This window comes from Emys orbicularis, chromosome 8 (assembly GCF_028017835.1).
Source record: "Emys orbicularis isolate rEmyOrb1 chromosome 8, rEmyOrb1.hap1, whole genome shotgun sequence".
NCBI lineage: Eukaryota > Metazoa > Chordata > Testudines > Emydidae > Emys > Emys orbicularis.
Window position 1 is genome coordinate 57,508,438 of NC_088690.1, and position 19,175 is coordinate 57,527,612.

At 45.8% G+C, this 19,175-nt stretch overlaps 1 protein-coding gene across 3 annotated transcripts in view; it reads right to left on the reverse strand.

Annotated features, from left to right (window-relative positions):
• CACNA1E (calcium voltage-gated channel subunit alpha1 E) overlaps positions 1-19,175 on the reverse strand; it is a 210,875-nt gene that overhangs the window by 28,653 nt on the left and 163,047 nt on the right. For all 3 annotated transcript variants that reach the window (XM_065409006.1, XM_065409005.1, XM_065409003.1), the window contains 11 exons: positions 18,249-18,260; positions 14,138-14,234; positions 12,230-12,390; positions 10,924-11,061; positions 9,274-9,475; positions 6,936-7,100; positions 5,783-5,893; positions 3,826-3,909; positions 3,564-3,689; positions 2,782-2,847; positions 503-594 (listed from right to left, as the gene is read on the reverse strand). In XM_065409006.1, coding sequence (XP_065265078.1) covers positions 503-594; positions 2,782-2,847; positions 3,564-3,689; positions 3,826-3,909; positions 5,783-5,893; positions 6,936-7,100; positions 9,274-9,475; positions 10,924-11,061; positions 12,230-12,390; positions 14,138-14,234; positions 18,249-18,260 — 1,254 coding nt within the window. The remainder of the gene's footprint in view (positions 1-502; positions 595-2,781; positions 2,848-3,563; positions 3,690-3,825; positions 3,910-5,782; positions 5,894-6,935; positions 7,101-9,273; positions 9,476-10,923; positions 11,062-12,229; positions 12,391-14,137; positions 14,235-18,248; positions 18,261-19,175) is intronic.

The following is a 19,175-nucleotide window of genomic DNA, read 5'->3' on the forward strand; positions in this document are numbered from 1 at the left end:
CTACCAATAACCAATGCCAGCGGCTTCTGAAGATGGCATAAAGCCCCCATAATGAACTAAAGTGTACAGCACTGTATCACAGTGGGAGGCAAGGTGGCTTCCTGACTCCAGCTAGTGATCATCTTATGCCCTAAAGCAAAAGGAGAAAGGACCCTTGAATTCCGACCTAGATGGCATGACTGCAGATTCTGTTCAGACACAGCTGTTTCATTTCTATCCTGCAGCAGCAAGTTCCACAAGTCAGGAATCCAACGCCTGCATGTCAGCAGCCCACATAGGACAGGGAGACTAACAGCTCCAAGTGTAAAGTTGAAAAGCCACTGTTGTGTGTGTGGAGCTAGGGTGACTTGTGATCCCCACCCGCTTTTCTAGCTGGGGCACCAGAGCTGATCTGCTGTGGCAGACACTCATGCAGCCAGGCAGGCCTTCAGCATTTTGACTTAGGTAGGGACGAAATGGGGAAAACCGAGATGTTTAGTTATGATTCAAAATGCACGTGTACCTAAAAAGGAGCATAAGGGAGGCCAGGAAGCTGCGGAAGTTGTTGTGACGGTTAATGTGGCTTTCTTCATCTAATTTGATATTCCCAAAAACCTAAGGGCAAAAAGGAAAGAAAACTCAACACACAAGAACTGCCAAGCCAGGAAGTGCACCGACCTGTGCAGCCAGGGACTGGAATCGGTTATGTTCCCTCCCACCTGCCCGTGGAGCAGACAGCTGGTCTGATCTCAGTGAGGATTATACATCACAAAGGCTGCTCCTTCTGCTGGAGTGCACCCTTCAGTTCTGCTGGCTGCCACTAAGGGAGGGACTGCACTAACACAGACAGACACACATATGCGGGGATGGTGAGGAATCCATCTGGCCAGCAGCTGCCTCCTTCAGAAAAGCAGATCAGGAAAGCCGTCAAATGCTTTTCACGCTATGCTATCAAGAGGTTCCCTTTGTAAAAGGGTAGTAACGCCTTGGGTTAAATTCTCCCCTCTCTCAAAGCACGTTGGTGCAACTCCACGAAGCCAACACATCGGTAATAAATGACGGGAGAATCCGGCTTATTGAATATATGTGCAGACATTTCTGGTACACATCAATACATGAAAGATTGTGAAGTGCTCAGATATTATGGCAGTTGGAGCCGTGTAAGTATCTAAGACATCTAGATACGATTTTTGGTGCATCTTGTGTGTGTTTCAGTGTGTTTTGAGTACATGCCTCTTGAGAAAGAGGCATGGTCTGAACACAGAACTGGAGCCAGGAAGTCCTAAATTCTAAATTTGACTCTGACAGTGACACTTAACTTGTGCCTCAGTTTCCCATCTGTACAATGGGGAAAATAGTAGTGACCTACAACCCTGAGGTGTTGTAGGGCTGAATAAGTTTGTGTTTGGAAAGTACTTTGGAGAGGAAAAGTATTGTGTTAGTATCATTACATATCTATTCTACTTTCAGCATACCTAAAAATACACTAACCGCTGACTATTTTTTCCACAAAGGTTTTCAGAATGTGTAATTGTAGAATATTTTCTGCCTCCAGCTATTTTGCTCAAACACCGCCCACTCACCACTGCTTGGGGAATTTGTTCACAAAGGTGTTAAAACAAATCAAATACTATCGCACCACAAGGGGGATTAAATCTGATGGCAATTGTGAGGGGCTGAGAAAGCCTGGATGGGGGGTGGAGAGGCAGGGGAAAGTGGCCAAAAATAGATCAATAGAGCATAGTCAGTCAAATTTTTTGGGGAAAGCCCACTAAACAAATAAATTTCCACTTAAACAAAGAAAACCAGATTCTCTATCCAGAGAAGGTGGCAATGACAGCCCTAGCAACAACCCCCCACCCCCACCCAAAGCACTTCCCAGCTGTGACCATTAGGCAGTTTTAGTTGTCACAATGCCTCGATCACCGTAGAATGAAGCCCTGAGTATTAATAGCCAAAGCTGCCTTCCCAGAGATTGAGTGTGGGTCTTGGATAGTCTTCAAACCACAAGATCAATCCTGCAAACCACGTAATCATCTGCTTAACTTTAAATGCACGAGCGACCTCCTTGACTACAGTGGGGCTACTCCTGTGCTTACGCGCTTTGTTGGACTGGGGCCTAAAACCCTGGTTCTGCAAAGCGCTGAGTACCCTCAATTCCCATTGACTTCAACTGCAGGATCAGGCCCTAGCCCCGGTTTCTGCAACACGAGGCCTTCCCAAACCAATACAAGGATGTTGGGCAACAGAGATTAGCGAGAGGAACCAAATCAACAAGGGCTCTCACAAAGACCCTCTCAGGCAGGACGTTAGTTGTGAACTGGATTCTGCAGGTTGGGGCCAGACATTAGTGGGACTTGAGTCATTCCTAAGGTTTTAGGCACTATAAAGTTCTGCTTGAAAAGAAAGAGGTAAACTGAGCTGTCCACATGGATTGCCCACCTGAGCATAACATGAGAGATCTCTGATGATGTAATCCACAGGAAGGGTTCCATCCATGTGTACTACATCACAGGAGTCATGGTGACATAATCCTGGAGAAGGCAGTCTGGATATGTACATTGCCAGAGGATTCTGGGGGACACACACTGCAACCTGTGGGTGTATTAAACACTGCAGCTCCTACTGCGCAAGCCTTCAAACCTCTTCAGCACCTGTCCTGGTCAACAGACTCCAACACAGTAAGCAGATGCTAGACTGGATAATGCTAAAGTGGGTGACAGAGTGGACCACTCTTCACTGTCTGCCCCAGAGAGAAGCAGCCTTGTAGGAGCATACGCACACCTGGACGCTTTTGCTTACCTGCATCCCAATGATTGCATATATGAAGAAAAGCATAGCGATCAAGAGACAGACATATGGGAGGGCCTGAAAGGGAAATACACAATAGTCTGGTTTAGCAAGGTAGAGGCTTCAGAATATTAGTAAAATGCAATAGCTTGTGAACTGTGCTAAGCCCCCTATGGCCTATTGCAATTAGTTGCAAAGAACCAGTCAGAATCACACTCCTTGCTGGAATGGTGCAACATCTTCTTGACTGTTGAATTCCAAAACAAATACAGGGACTAGAAATTAAAATGCCACATAATTGTGATTTACAAAATACAGACAAAGAATTTAGCCAATGCAAAAGCACAACACCAGACAGTGCCGCTGTCAAACAGCTGGCATACCATGCTGGGTACTGATATGCAAATGAGCACATCCAAAAAGACCTCCAAGGACCCTCTTGAATGGTGCAGTCCCCTCCCCTCCATTTTTTGCAAGGAAGCTTTTACTGCTTCTCCCTTCTGCATTTAGAATTAGAGGTGGGTTAATTTTAAAAAGTTCAGAGGGTTGGTTCATATAAACTCTCCACAATTTGGATGCTGATCCAAAATTTTCTCATTCTTCCTGAACCCCAACAGTTCATAAATATCATAAGAATAATACTTAGTCCTGCCAAGAGTGCAGGGGATTGGAGTAGATGGCCTCTCAAGATCCCTCTCAGTCTTACAATTCTATGATTCTAAGAATGACACAAGTTGAGTAAATGTTCCACCACCACACCTGCCCCCCACAGGGGAGACTAATGTGTCCTTTACCTTGAAGGACTGCACAAAGGTCCACAGCAGGATACGGATGGTGTAGCCCTGGCGGAGCAGTTTGATGAGGCGAGCAGCCCGGAACAGCTTCAGGAAGCTCATGTTGAAGCTGCTGGTGTTCACCAGCTGCAAGAAGATCAAACAATCAGAAGAAGGCAAAAATCACCACGTCTATCCTCCACCCCCAAGGAGAGGAAAGGAGCAAGGCACCTCCCTCCCACCTTTAATCACTGGTACGAATGTCCAAGGTCAGAATATTCACCTTGGTGTCTGTCAAGATGATTTCTGTGATGCTGCCAATCACGGTGATGAAGTCAAAGATGTTCCAGGTGTCCCGGAAATAATTCTGCAAAGAGATCAAAAATATGTGGATGGGGAGCACAATGATCTCAGATTCAGGCAACGCTGAAGCACATGCCAAGTCTTCACACATCACCACCACCACAGATATTGTCCTCTTTCTATGCAACCAGCCTCTGGAATGCTGTCTTGTGTCTCAGGGGGTTGTCGCCCAGAACATATATATGGTGAGGCAGATTTTCTATAAGGTAACTCTTGCGTTGAATAGGCCAAACTGCTAAAAGAAGGCACAGAATTCTCTTGCATTGTCAAAAGGGGACTATAAGAACAGAGAAACTACTGCAATCCTGCCTGAAGGCACAATCACAAGTGGATGAGCCCAGAGACACAGTTGTCTATTTAAACTATGCAGCAGAATATTTAATACAATCAGGTGCCTAAATGGCTATCTACAGCTTCTGAAGTCAATGGAAGTTTTCCCTGAATAAGAACTTCAGGAACTGGCCTACCAATAACACTTTGCCTTTACATAGCACCTTCCATTTGAGGAAATCAAAGTGTTTTAAAGGGGTGTATAAGTATCATTGTTCCCATCTGATAGATAGAGAAAGCGAGACAGAGAGAGATTGAGAGTCCAGGAAGTCAGACATGCAGCCAGGATCAGAATCCAGGTCTTTTGATTCCCAGTCCTTTGCTCTAAACACTAGACCATGCTGCCTCCTAGATAGATAGATCCATGATTCAGAAAAGGGTTGCTGGTGAGCTGTGCACCCCAAGCACACATGCTGCTGGGATAGAGGAGGGCTCTTTGCACTCACAGAACTGTCCATTGACTGGCTCAATATTCTGTCTCCATGTCTCGGAGGTTGGTTATTCACTATTAATTATTATTTATCAAGTGCAATAGGTGTACATGGCTCCTCATAAGCTTGCAACAAAAAAGTCACTGCCCCGTGCATCTTGCAATCTAACAGAAATAGTTTAATGTAAGTGTGACATATGCTGGACTGCCATAGTGGAGAGCAACCAGATGTCATCCAGCAGAACAGGTGAGAAACAAAAGGAAAAAGAAATAAAGAAAAAACAGAATCAGCTTTTCCTAAGAGTAGCTGAAGACAAGAAAAAGTGTTATGTTCACAAACAACACATTCCTTGGTCTGAATAATGAGATAATTAGTGGTGAATGGCTGAGACTCAAGGGAATGCTAATTAAATATGAAGCCTTTCACCATTATATCACCAGTTCCAATCTGGGATCAACAGTTATCAATGAATGGGTATTTCATGGCCTGGTTGAAAGGAATTAGTGGACTCAATCCAGTTCCTAGTGCACAGGCATCAACATAATATCAGTCACCAACACAACTGGTAATAAACTGGCGCCCTGGTTAGCAGCCTCAGCAGAAAGGCCAAAGGCTGAACAGGTCTAGACACTGAATTGCCCAGGTGGGGAGTGGTGACAATCTGAAAGCTGTCACCAGCAGTAAATTCACAGAAAATAAAAAAGTCCATTAAAAATAACATCACCATTTGGTTTCAGCAGTGGGGGTGACTCTCAGTTGCTCAGATTAAATGAAAACCCCAGAGACTTCACTCTAAGATATTAACTCAGGAATCTGGAAAGCTCCAGATGTTGGGCCGGGAATCTGGAAAGCTCTGGACTGACCAAGAAAGCTGGTAGACATCCAGTGTCATGGTGCTTAACAAGAATCCAAAGCAAGACTCCAACACCCAGAATAAGTACAGCACTCAAGAAGATGCCAGAACTCAATACCAGTTACATACTAGGAAGCTAAATCCCATTACTAATGCCAAAAGAACAGAGTTTTAGCTACACACTAGGAAGCCAAAGTCCACTACCACTGCCAGTTGAACTGAGTACCCAAAGCTGGTATGAAGCACTAGTACCAATCACTTACCAGGAAGCCAAAAGCTATGATCTTCAGGACGCATTCCAATGAGAACACCATGGTAAATGCGATGTTCAAGTACTTAAGAGCCAGCTCATATGTGTAGGGCGCGGAATAGTACTGCCAGAAAGAGAGAGAGTCAGAACCATCTACAGTCAGCTACCAAAATTGGATCTTACAAGGAATCTTTAGTTCCATGGTGGGATTAGACTTTGCCCAAGCTCCTGAGATTTATCCCATGTGTTTTACTATTGACTGGCTAGTGACAAGCTCCCCACCCTTTTTTTTAAGCCCGCTACATATCCAGTAATATTCATTCTGCCCTTCTGCTTTGTTTCTGCTGAGGTTAAGGAAAGAGGATGGAGCTGAGGGGAAGAAGGGTCATCCAGGTGGCAACCACTCCTAGGTGTTGATCACAGAATCAGCCCAGATTACATTATAATTGCCAGTGTCCCACTAATTCATGAGGTCCTCCTGTTGAAGGCAATTGTTGTTGCAGCATCACTGTTTGTTACCTACACTGTTCACAATGTAAGGGTGTACTGAACTTTCAAGTATGTGTTTGTGCTCTTGAAAGAATTTCCTACAGGCTATGGGGAAAGCAACAACAGAGATGGTCCATATTAAAACAGGAGAGTATTAGCCATCTTCCTCAAGATTTGAGGAGATGGAAGTTGGCACCTCAGTCTAGAACATGCAAGTGTCTGCACAAGGAAGACAAAAAAAATTATCCTTAGGTGGAAGAATTGCATTTGGGCAAGCAAATCGTTTAGTCAGATTCCTAACGTGGGTGTGAAAAACGCAGGTGCAGTTTCAGAGGCTGGGGTGAGGTCCCTTTGAAAATCTGGCCTTGTGCCATCGGGATTAATTGCCTTTCAGGTTCCACAGCAAGCACTGTGCTCGATGGATTGAGTGCAAACTGGAAATATTTGCTTGAATAATGAAGACACCGGTGTAAGAGCTGAGGCTGTGACCCCATCAGCTTTCCTAGTCATCTATGCCAAGAGACATGATATGAGATGCGACCTGGGTGCCAAGACCCCAGCATCTTCTTAAAACAAATAACATAGTTTCTAAATCCCCCCTGTCTATTTCACCTCCTCTCCAATTCCCTACACAGAGGCATGCCATCCTGGGCCTCTGGTACACCCGGTCAGCTCACCTTCATCATCAGCACCACGGTATTCAGTGCTATCATGGCCATGATGGTGTACTCAAAGGATGGGGAAACCACAAAGTGCCAGACGCGGTACTGGAAGGTGTGTCGGTTTTGAGGCATGTAGCGCGTAAGAGGTTTGGCACTAATGGCAAAGTCAATGCATGCCCTCTGAAACAAAACAAAGTCTGTTAGCTTGCACTCAGCTTCTCGTCTTTCCTCCCACTACCCATGATGCCCTGTTACTGGTTCTCTGCTACAGGTGAATGGAAGAGAGTGAATATTGTCCTCCTGAGCTGTGCGAATCCCAAGTCCCTGGGGGTTCCCTGTACGTCATTATGCAGAAGTGTGTTGACAGCCGGATAGATGGGCTGAGGAGAGATTGGGCAGAGTATCTGCCGCTATCAGGATCCTCAGGTCCTTCCTCCCCTCGAGTTAGGTGGGTTGCCTGGGGCCATGGAGGCTACTCCAGTCATTATGCTGGAGACGCAGCCCTACAAAAACTCTTCTGCCTTCAGAGATCTTGGGGGATGATGAGTTCCCCAGCACCCAGCTGAGCTAATCAAGCTGAACGTGGGGAACGGATCTGTCCCAAGAAGCAGAAGGTCACTATAATCTGCAGTAAAATGTATACCCTGTGATGTAGTGAAACAATGCAGGATTTTCCCATGACTGCATTGTAATCAATTTCACTCCATTCACATTCAGCATAAAATAACGGCATGAGTTAATGACGTTACTACTGTGGTTTAGACTCAGATGGAATAAACTTAGACAATCAGAGCACAGGGACCTTGTACAGTTACTGAGCTGTTACGCGACAGTTGTTTTCAGAAACTGTCTCCTATACAGATCCCCGTGTCCTATACTGCCCTCCACATGCACATGCTCACTACAAACCACATGATCACACCAAACCTGGCGGCCCCAATTACTTATTTTATCCAGCTGACAGAACATAAAAAAATCAAACTTAACTGAATTATGTCTCAAAATTGTTTCTTCGCTAGACGTTCTAGGCGAATCAGACTAGGGTTCTTCCTGTGAACTCAGTAATAGCCATACCCTGGAATAATGAACACGTGTGTCCTTCCACCTTGGCATTTCTTTAGGCCAGGATATGGTTATTGCCACATGGACAGGAAATGGCCTCAAGTTACCATCTGAAAATCACCCACTATTTGGGAGCATTTGGGCAGTAACAGCACAGGAAATCCAGGCAGTTACATGTACGCCCACACCTTGAATACTGCGTACAGTTCTGGTTGCCTCATTTCAAAAAATATATATTAGAATTGGAAAAGGTACAGAGAAGGGCAACAAAAAGGATTAGTGGGATGGAACAGCTTTCATGTGAGGAGAGATTAAAAAGACTGGACTGTTTAACTTGGAAAAGAGACGACTAGGGGAGATACGAAAGAGGTCTATAAAATCATGACTGGTGTGGAGAAAGTGAATAGGGAAGTGTTATTTACCCCTCCATATAACACAAGAACCAGGAGGTCACCCAACCAGGCAGCTGGTTTAAAATAAACAAAAGGAAGTATTTCTTCACACAATGGCAGTCAATCTGTGGAACTCTTTGCCCAGGGATGCTGTGAAGGCCAAAAGTATAACAGGGTTCAAAAAAGAACTAGGTAAGTTCATGGAAGATAGGTCCATCAATGGCTATTAGCCAAGATGGTTAGGGATTCAACCCCATGCTCTGAGTGTCCCTAAGCCTCTGACTGCCAGATGGCAAGACTGGATGACAGGTGATGGATCACTTGATAGTTGCCCTGTTCTGTTTATTCCCTTTGAAGCACCTGGTGTTGGCAATTGTCGGAAGACAGGATACTGGGCTAGATGGACCAATAATACCGGATAAAATGCAGATGAGGAAAATCATTTTCCTCTTCCAGTCTAGGGCAAAGCCTCTCTGGCAAGGAAGCAGGTGGGGGAGGGAACATGGCTCCCTAGCTCTTCTGTTTGATTGCCAATAGGGGTGATTCACAGCCGCCACAGATGGGTTTCCTTTATAACGATAGCCTCCTTTTCAAATAGCTGGGAAGCCTGGTGAACTATTGCTGGCTGGATGGTCAGGACAAAAATGTAATCAGTGAGAATGACTCAGGTGTGATTAAAACATCCTACGTTCCAGAAGCAAATGCTACGGGACGGCAGATGTCGCATAAGCTGGAGTCTAGGCTGAAGAGAACTTTACTGGATTCCAGCCAGGCTTTCACATCATATGCCTTAGCCCTCAGCTCCACCACTCCATGGTCTATACCTGAAGCTGTCTGTTGCCACAGTACATGCAAAACAAAATCATCCTGCCCTCTGCTCTCCTGTTTTTATGTGTTACCTCGTTCTTCTCCAGACTGCACTCCTCCATCATTTTGTCTCCTTGCTCCTGGAAAGTGATGATGATGAGAGCCACAAAGATGTTGACAAAGAAGAAAGGGAAGACCACAAAATATACCACGTAAAAAATGGACATCTCCATGCGGTTACTGCGGCTGGGCCCCCGGTCCTCCTCAGTCACATCCACTGAATGCTGCAGCACCCTGGATATACAGGGAAAAAGAAAGGCACAAAGGGTCACATAGATGCCAATGGCTGGTCCATTCTGGATGCCTCTTGTGACAAAGTTCCTCCTCTACCTTGGTGGGTCCTGCGCTTATTGGCGGATTTTCTTGCCTCAGAGATTCACCATGTGGCTTGGGGAACAGCCCAGAGACCTTCCCCTCTGGAAGAACCCACAGTCCAGGTCAATTGGGAGGTTTGGGGGGAACCCGGGCCCGCCCTCTACTCCGGGTTCCAGCCCAGGGCCCTGTGGACTGCAGCTGTCTATAGTGCCTCCTGTAACAGCTGCATGACAGCTACAACTCCCTGGGCTACTTCCCCATGGCCTCCTCCAAACACCTTCCTTAGTCTCACCACAGGACCTTCCTCCTGGTGTCTGATAACGCTTGTGCTCCTCAGTCCTCCAGCAGCACACCCTCTCACTCTCAGCTCCTTGCGCCTCTTGCTCCCAGCTCCTCACACTCGCTCCACAAACTGAAGTGAGCTCCTTTTTAAAACCCAGGTGCCCTGATTAGCCTGCCTTAATTGATTCTAGCAGCTTCTTCTTAATTGGCTCCAGGTGTCCTAATTAGCCTGCCTGCCTTAACTGGTTCTAGCAGGTTCCTGATTACTCTAGTACAGCCCCTGCTCTGGTCACTCAGGGAACAGAAAACTACTCATCCAGTGACCAGTATATTTGCCCTCTACCAGACTCCTGTACCCCACTGGTCTGGGTCTGTCACACTCTCCACATTGTACTTGACTAGGAGAACATCATGTACTGAATGGTACCACCTTTAATATTCACCTCCATCTGTCCCCACTGTGCATACTGGTTATGGTGATAAAGCAAACCTTCTACCTAACCTGCTCAGTCATGGACATACTCTGACAATTCTGGCTACCTGTTTCATGACAAGATATTCCCCTCTCCTACATTACAAGAGTCCCAGAGCTCTTCCCGTTGTCTACCCTGGATGGTGGGCTTTGTCAGAGTTAAACATACGTCCCTCATAAAAAGGGGTATCCCAGAACACCCCCTTGTTCAACACATGGTAGGGGATTGTCCGAGTTCTGCCAACATGGTGAGTGGACTAGCTCACAGAGTTCCCCTCTGACTTATGCTGGGAGATGGACTGGCCTCAAATTCCCCTCAGGCCCACTCAGGGCAGTGGACTGTCCCAGCATTCACCTCCCAAGAAGGAAGTTGGTTCCACCAGGCTCCTATACCCATTAACTGGTGAGAGTTCTCACATACTGATATAATTTCTTGACCTATCTCCTTTCCCCCAACTCGTCTCTCAGTGCCTTCTACCCCTTTCCCACCTGGAGAAACCCAGTTACTAGCCCTACCATTTAAACAGCTCTTCAAAAGGGGAACGTGAGGTTTCTTCGTGAATCCTGTGCCCACAGACACCTGGAAGCAGACAGGACCAAGCACAATACTCACTGTGGCCACCCCTCTCCAGTGGAGACAGTGAAGAGCGTAAGCAAAGCCCAAATGATGTTGTCATAGTGAAATTCATGGCGCTTCCATTCACGACACTTCAACTCCATCTTGTTTTTCTCATGGTCCACGTAGTTGCCTCTGTAAGGTTAGGAGAGAATCATAGAATATCAGGGTTGGAAGGGACCTCAGGAGGTCATCTAGTCCAACCCCCTGCTCAAAGCAGGACCAATCCCCAGACAGATTTTTGCCCCAGACTTTTTTTTTTGCCCCGAACCATAAATGGCCCCCTCAAGGATTGAACTCACAACCCTGGGTTTATGCAGGCCAATGCTCAAATCACTGAACTATCCCTAACATCAGGACCTCTTTATACTGCCAGGACTGAAGAGGATTTAACTTTGCAGGGCAGCAGGGACACTTTTCTCCCCTTGTAAGGATGGAGAAGTCTTGATGGGGAGAGAAAATTAAGGAAATTGGAGGTGGGGAGAAACAAGATGAACAGGTTGAAGGAGACAGAAAGAAGGGGAGAGAAAAAGCAATCAAAAAGAGAAGGAAAGAAGAAAACAGACTGGGAGAAGAGTGGGGAGAAAGAGTCAGGGAAAGATTGAGAGACAAATGAAAGAGAGAAGGAAAAAGGGAAAGCTGGTAGGCTGAGCTTGTAACAGAGAATGTGTCAGAAGGAGAGTTCAGAGCTCATGTAATTCTTCAGGCAGCAGCACCTCCAGATTCTTAGCCCATCACAGGAGTTAATGTGAACATTTTAAACAGGGCAGCAATTCAGAATCAGTTTTTTCCCCATAGAATTTTTAATTGAAAAATGTGCTAGAAAGCAGCAGTGATAGTGCAGGAGATGCTCTTGGAGCAAAGGAAGCACAGCTCTGGCTTGAGGAGACCAGTCTGTCTTTAAGTGAGACGGGAAGCTCACTGTTCATTTAAAGACGGGCCTTCCCATACTGATCCCACAGTGGACTTCTCCCCAGAATGGCAAGGACAATGCTCTGAAACGCAGCAAAATTTCACTTAAAGGATGAGAAAGGAGTTCATTCCTCACGGAGTCCAGACATCTGTACTAGTCCTTTAAACAATGCTTTGTGGCTTTGATTCCCTGGGAAATGAGGAGTGCCTCCAACCCATGACCAAGGACTTCACAACCCAAACTGGATATTAACCAGCATCTGAGGGAGTGAAAGACCAGAGTTTTCACTACTGGCACTTCATGTATCTACTTCTCTCCACACCCCGGGCAGGAGTGGATGCCTTTGCCAGGGAAGCAGACTGGATCATGCATGCTGCACGGTGTACCTACATGCAATCCTTCTCTGTGTCCTTAGAGCTGTCCGTACAGTAGAAAAATTTGCCCTTGAAGAGCTGGACAGCAATGACTGCGAAGATGAACATGAAGAGCTTGTAGACGATAAGTATGTTGAAGACATTCTTCAGGGAAGTCACTACACAGTCAAAGACAGCCTGCAGGAGAAGGCAAACCCAAGGGCATGATTCACCATGCAGAACCTATGTATTTTGTCAGAGGGTGGGACCAAAGCTACCTAAAAAGGACATCTGAGGAGATGTGTCTCATTCCTGGTAGGAAAAGGGTGCCAGAAGCAGACACTGTCCCAGGCAGAATACGCTATTTTATAAATGACCAGAACATCCCAAAATCACTTATGGGAAAGCATTGCCCCAACAGGCACAAAGGATATTTATACCATATAAAGGTTCTTCACAACCATGTCTCAGGGCAGGATACAAGACACCATAGTACAATTAGCACTACTTAAGAACAGTTAGTGAACACTTATTTATTTAGCCTCACCTCCAACAACAAGACAGACTGGATATCTCTAATTACAATAGAAAGACACTGTCCTGTATGGCAGGTAGGTAGGTGCCCCAGACAGATATGAGATCCATAACCTTACTTGCACTAGATGATTATTCTTTCAGCGTGATCATTCTTACCAGGGATTTCAGATAAAAGAACGCTGCTGTTTTATAAAATATGCTTTTCAAAAATAACCTCTAGAAGGCTTACTCTCAACGGAGTGCACTTTTTAAATGAGTCATTAATTTAAAAGCATTCAGCTGCTTTTAGTATACTATAAGCCTGGTTTTTTTTAAAACTCAAGTTTCCATTTATGTGTTCTCTGATCAACCCAGGGTGTGAAAATGCCAGTGCAGTTGGGATTGTCTTTTTGTTCTGTTTGTGCAGCACCTAGCACAACAGGGTCCTAGTCCATGACTGTACCAGACACTACGGTAATACAAATGATAACAGTAGTAATAATTGTGAAAACGAATGAATCCTTTGGACATCTACCTTCCTACTTATACTGGCAAATGAGATAGTTAGACCTCTGCACTATCATTTGCGGCAGTTGAAGGCTGATTTTAAAAATCAGGCCCTGTGAGTTTACTCTTGCAATGGAGTATTTTGTTTTATTTTGTCTACACTTCATGCAGGCTCCATTGCAGTATTCTGGACTCTATTCTGGACTCCGCCAGCCTAATTAAGTCAGAACTGCAGGGGGTATGATAGATACTTCAGCCAGCCTTGTGGAAGCATCAGAACTACCTGCAATGCTGAAAAAGGATCAGTTCTCAGTGCAAAAGGAGCTCAGGCAGCCTTGGTGGGATCTAAAGACAGACACTTAGATCAAGAGCTGAGCTTTCCCGAAGTTTGTTGGTGGAGGGATCCAGGTCTGGGGGTTCGATCAGCCTATCGGAATCAGCACCCAGGATCTGGGGGCTCGTGTTGAGGCTATTTTTCATTGCAGTGGCAGGTTAAATGATTCCTGTATGTTGTGGGTGCCGAAACAGGGTTCCCCAGTCCCACATCAAATGGTCATTTAAGAATCCACACCTGCTTTACATGACTGAGTATCCATATATGAAATTTAAGCCGTCTATTATTAGTAAGGTGCCATGACTGAAGACTGAGTTTGTAGGAGACCTGTAAACCAATCTGTAAGGTTTGCTGATTTCTTTGAGGTTTGGGAACGAAAGGTAATTGATATAAAGCGCAAGCACTACTCTATCTCTTCCTAACCAGGGAATTGGTCCTAATTCCGTAGGCTGGAATTCAAATTCAATGAGAGAGGAACGAGGAAGGATCTCTCTTCTACGTTGGGGGATACTCTGATTGTTACCTCACCAGGATTCTCTCTGAACCTGGGGAGAAACGGAACCGAGGACAGAGAATTTTAAGCATTACCTTGAGTTTGGGCAATCGTTTAATGGTCTTCAGAGGCCTCAAGACCCGGAGCACACGCAGAGACTTAATGGTTTTGATATCCCGGCCTTTGTTAGTCCTACAGAGTTGGAAGGAGGCACACACATCCAAAAACAAAACAAAGAGAGGCAATAAACTTCCTGAGTTTGGGAGGAACTCATTGGAGATTTTCAACAGCATTCACTACTTCCCAAAACATGCACATATGAGAAATCTAGGGCCACAGGCAGCCTAGGTGAAAGCCGGTGTCAATCCATTAGCGTCCAGGGGGCTGTACCTGCCTCCAGAAGCAATGGGTGTTCAAAACACATACTGAAAACGTTTGCAAATGAAAAATTAGGACTCTCTGGATCAGAGGACGGCAAGCAGAGCACTAAGCTCAACATCAGCTTTAGTGCATTCCCCCTTCAACGAGGATCAACTGCAGTAGCAGATCTTGTTATTGTGAGAAAGAGTGAGGTAACAAGGTTAAAGCGGGTGATCCGACACTCTCGCTGTGCTGGGCCATCTGTTTCAAAGGCGCCACGCCACGCAGCATTCCTGCAATGTCATAAACTCATGCTGCCTGGCATGTCTGAGTTTGTTTTCCTAATGTAAACGCTTTTTCCGCTCTGTGCAATTTACAAACGCGAAGAACAAAATGCCACCAATGTTGCAATTTTTAAACAATTGCTTCTGCTGTAAGCAAATTACATCGCTATAACAACAATAATGTACAAAATAGAAGAATGCAAATTTCCTTTGTTGGCAAAGTGCTCTATCTACTGGTATCTAGCACAAATTTTTCCATTGCACTCATCTCTAGTATCTGCCCTCTCGGTTCTAGATAAGCTTAGGCCATGTCCTCAGTTGTTTCATGGCTGAAAAACCGGGGCTCACTCACCATTAACTAGCCTGCTATTAGTTGTGGCTTGCTGGGCTGAGGAATGCTTTCCCTAATCAGTCTGACGGGTAATCTATAGCATAACTTTATACTATGGTTATAAGGAAAAAAACAGATTTTTGTCAAGGGAAATGTTGTTAAAACCCTGATTTAAACTGTGATTTAAAAAAAAATCCAAACCCAAAAACCTAGGTGGGTAGCTACCAATATTCTGATCTGAGAACAATCAGAATCTTATTTTGTATTAGTAAAATAGACAAGGCTTTCAGTACATTTTGCATCCATCTGCTGTACTTGAAAACCTCTAGAAGGAGACTTACGACAAAGGGTACTTCTAATTGCACGGCTCCTTTTGTAAGGGTTAATACAATAGAAAGCACAATAACAGACCTAACCATAAACAGATGCAAAGAAAAACACTAATTAAAACTCCTTAACAACAGTACAACCCCACAAACACCACATTTAACGCGATTGCACAAACATTGGAATTAACCCACTTCATGCTTTGGCACTGTTACGCTGTAGGAGATTTTTCAACACATCGAGACCTTTCGCAGAAGCATTTATCAGACTCTCCTGGCCTGTGGCGCTGCCTGTGCAATTTTCACCTCCTATTTTTTTAAAAGCCTTTGGGAGACAGACTATTTTTTATTTGGAAGGCAAATTGCAGCCCATTTTCTCAGCCCAGCAGCGTGAGGGCCCCCCGGTGAGATGTTCTCACAAGGAATATGCTGTGAAAGGGATTGGGAGGGAACATCTAGCTGTCAGTGGCTGACATGTGACACTAGGACTGTGTGAGCTTTTTCTAATGAAACCAAGAGTTCACGAGGGGTTTCAACAAAGCTTGGGGAGTTTAGGGTTATGCCCAAAATGTGAAACCAGGAAGATTTTGCCTTGTCTCAGGTTTCTTTTGGCTTGGCAGGTCCTGGGTCACCATCTCCAAACAGGCTTCCTCCTGATCTTTTGGTATCTGCTGGGGGGAGGAGTGGGGAAACCTTGGTGGCACTCAGGAGCTTTTCAGGGGCAGCAGTCAGATCCTGCCCCTAACTCTTCTTCTTCAGGGAGGTGGAGCAATGGCAAGACAAGCCAGCTCTTGCCAAATGCTCAGTAAGACAGGCATCTCACAGTGGGACCAGAAAATGGTCCTCAGACCCTATTGCTGTGCACCGCCCTTTGCTTTATTCTGGGACTGAAACGCCAATAGCCGAGTGCACCCTGGGGATCTCAGCCCCAGACCAAGGTAAAGGGCAGTGTGAAGCAGCATAAGGGGGACCGGAGGATCATTTCTCATTCCTATTGCTGCAGGATGGAAGAGGACAGGGCAAAGCACCTATTTCCTGAATTTACCTGCTAAGGATTTGCAAGGAGTGGGAAAGGAAAAGTGTTTGACTTGTTCCTCTCTCTGAAGCAGAATGGGGAGGGGGACAGGTCATACAGCCATCCCTGAAAAGTCAGTGGGAGAAGAGGGAGCTAGCTAGCCACAAGATTTACACAGGAGATGGCAAAGTGTAGGTAGAAAGCCCAGGTCTGGGGGCTTGTGATCCCCGCCTGAGGTGTGGGAGAGTTAAGGGATGTCAGGGATCTTCTCCCTCTGTCCCTGCTGAGACCAAGGAAAGGGGCTGCCAGAGAGGGAGAGGGATTTATGGTGCCTGGTGAAAAGTATGTAGAGTTTTAACCTGGTCATTGGCAAGACTCAGTAATTTCATGCAGAGTTGTCTCGTGTGTCTAAAACACAAGGGGTGCACATACACACAGCGACCCTTTAAAAGGGCCAATGGAACTAAAACCATTATGTGTCACCAGCGGCGGCTCCAGGCACCAGCGCTCCAAGCGCGTGCCTGGGGCAGCAAGCCGCGGGGGGCGCCCTGCCAGTCCCTGCAAGGGTGGCAGTCAGGCTGCCTTCAGTGGCATGCCTGCGGGAGGTCCGCCGGTCCCGCGGATTCGGCAGCAATTCGGCGGTGGGTACACCGAAGCCGCAGGACTGGGGACCTCCCGCAGGCAGGCCGCCAAAGGCAGCCTGCCTGCCGTGCTTGGGGCGGCAAAAAAGCTAGAGCCGCCCCTGTGTGTCACACTACTCTAACACGAACACCCATTACTGAACAGTGCTATGTCTTCAGTGAGAACTAGGGTGACCAGATAGCAAGTGTGAAAAATCGGGACAGAGGGTGGGGGATAATAGGTGCCTATGTAAGAAAAAGCTCAAAAAATCAGGACTGTCCCTATAAAATGGGACATCTGGTTACCCTAGTGAGAACACGGGGGTCTCTTCCACAAGACACTCTATTATCACATGGTCCCCAGAGAATACTTCTAGGAAAGTCACAGGCTGGCTCACAAGCATTTTGACTAGCTATTAAAGTGGCACCTGGGAATAATGTTATCAATCACTTTTTCCAGAGGAAAGGAACTCAAATGTTTTTTGGAGATCTTCAGGTTTCTTTTCATTTTGGGGTCCAAAATTAAACATACAGGACCTGATCTTGGAGCTGTGCTCATCTATGCCACCCAGCTGAAGATGATAATTCACTCCGCCTTCTACCACTTGAACATGGAATAGTCCAAACAGCAGAATGCAAGGTTTGGAAAGCTCAGCCAATTGATCCCTCTGATTGGGGTAGCATCTGCTATTGCTTTATGAAAAAAGAAGGACAGGGCATATAACCATGGCTTCCTATTGTACCATGGACATGGTACTCTTCATCGATCTCCGCTGTGTGTTTATTTCCAACACACACACACACACACACACACACACACACAGAGAGAGAGAGAGAGAGAGAGAGAGAGAGAGAGAGAGAGAGAGACTGCTGTGTGTTCTTCTATCTGTCTTGGAATACAAACCCCTCTCTCTCTCTCCTTGTGAGGATCTCCCATATACACCTGGTGATGTTCCATCTGAGGCCCAGTTCATTGGGCCCAGATAGTCACAGCTGGAAGGATTGAGTATGGGGCACAGAACTTGCATTCTTTACAATGTTCTGATGTGTGCACACACATGATTTTGATATCCCCACCCCACTCAAATTCTCTCCACCTTTACCTCCTTGGCATGAAGTGCTGATGACTTTGCAAGGTGGAAAGGACAAATGCAGGCAGGAAGTCATATGGGATAAGAAAACTTCAGTTACGCAGTCAGACAAACCACCTTCCCCAAAAGCCCATTTTCCCTGGCTCGTAACCCCCAAAAGAATCAAACTGTATAATTACCCCAATGTATTCCTGTGGGTGATCCAGTCAGGCAGCCGCAAAACAAAAACAAACAACAGGTGGGGAGAAAACAGAGAAGATAAGAAAATCCAAGAGAGAGAGCCAAGGATGACAGGGAACGAGATTTGCATTAGAGTGGAATCACAAGCCTGTCTCACAGCCTTGGCATTCTGATATTCTACACATTTCAGCACTACAAGGCCTTTTTTTTGCTTCTCCCCCTCCTCCCAACCCAACCCAACCTGAATTTAAAAGGCAATCTGTATATCCACTGTACCACTAAGAAGATTCCCTTTACCAGGAACCACAATTCCAGACATTAACCTCTTCTCCATGGAAAATCAGGAATGACTAATCTACATGTCACCTGGAGCCACCCACCTCTCTTGATCTTGATTAACATACTCTAAATTCAGACGAGAAGAGGAAGTTGATTTGTAGCTGGGGTGTGGTCACTAATACAAGAGAAGCCAGAGGAGCGAGGTATTCTGGATGACACAATGGGCACAAGCCCTACCCCTCTCCTATCTGAATAAAATAGACAGAACGTGGAATGAATGTGGTGGTCATCCCAGTCTAGTCCCTGAAGGGGATAGCAGTTCCAGAGAGACCACAGCTCCAGTGAATCCTCACAGTCAAACCTTTAGCTTAGTTATTTTATATATATAGCCTCCAAACCTAAAGGTTTGACTGTGGGGATTCACTGGAGCTGTGGTCTCTCTGCAACTGCTGTTGCACCAGGCTTCTCCCGTTGGTTCGAAAATTGGTCTTTATTTATTTATTATTTATTAAATAGAGACCTTTGTAGGTATGTTGGGGGGTTTATGTAGGCTGCATTTAGTTAGATACATTAGCTCTCCAGGCAGAGTTTGAGTAAGAGGAGTTAAGCTGGCTGCTCTCTTTGATGGCATACCAGAGTTTTAGGTG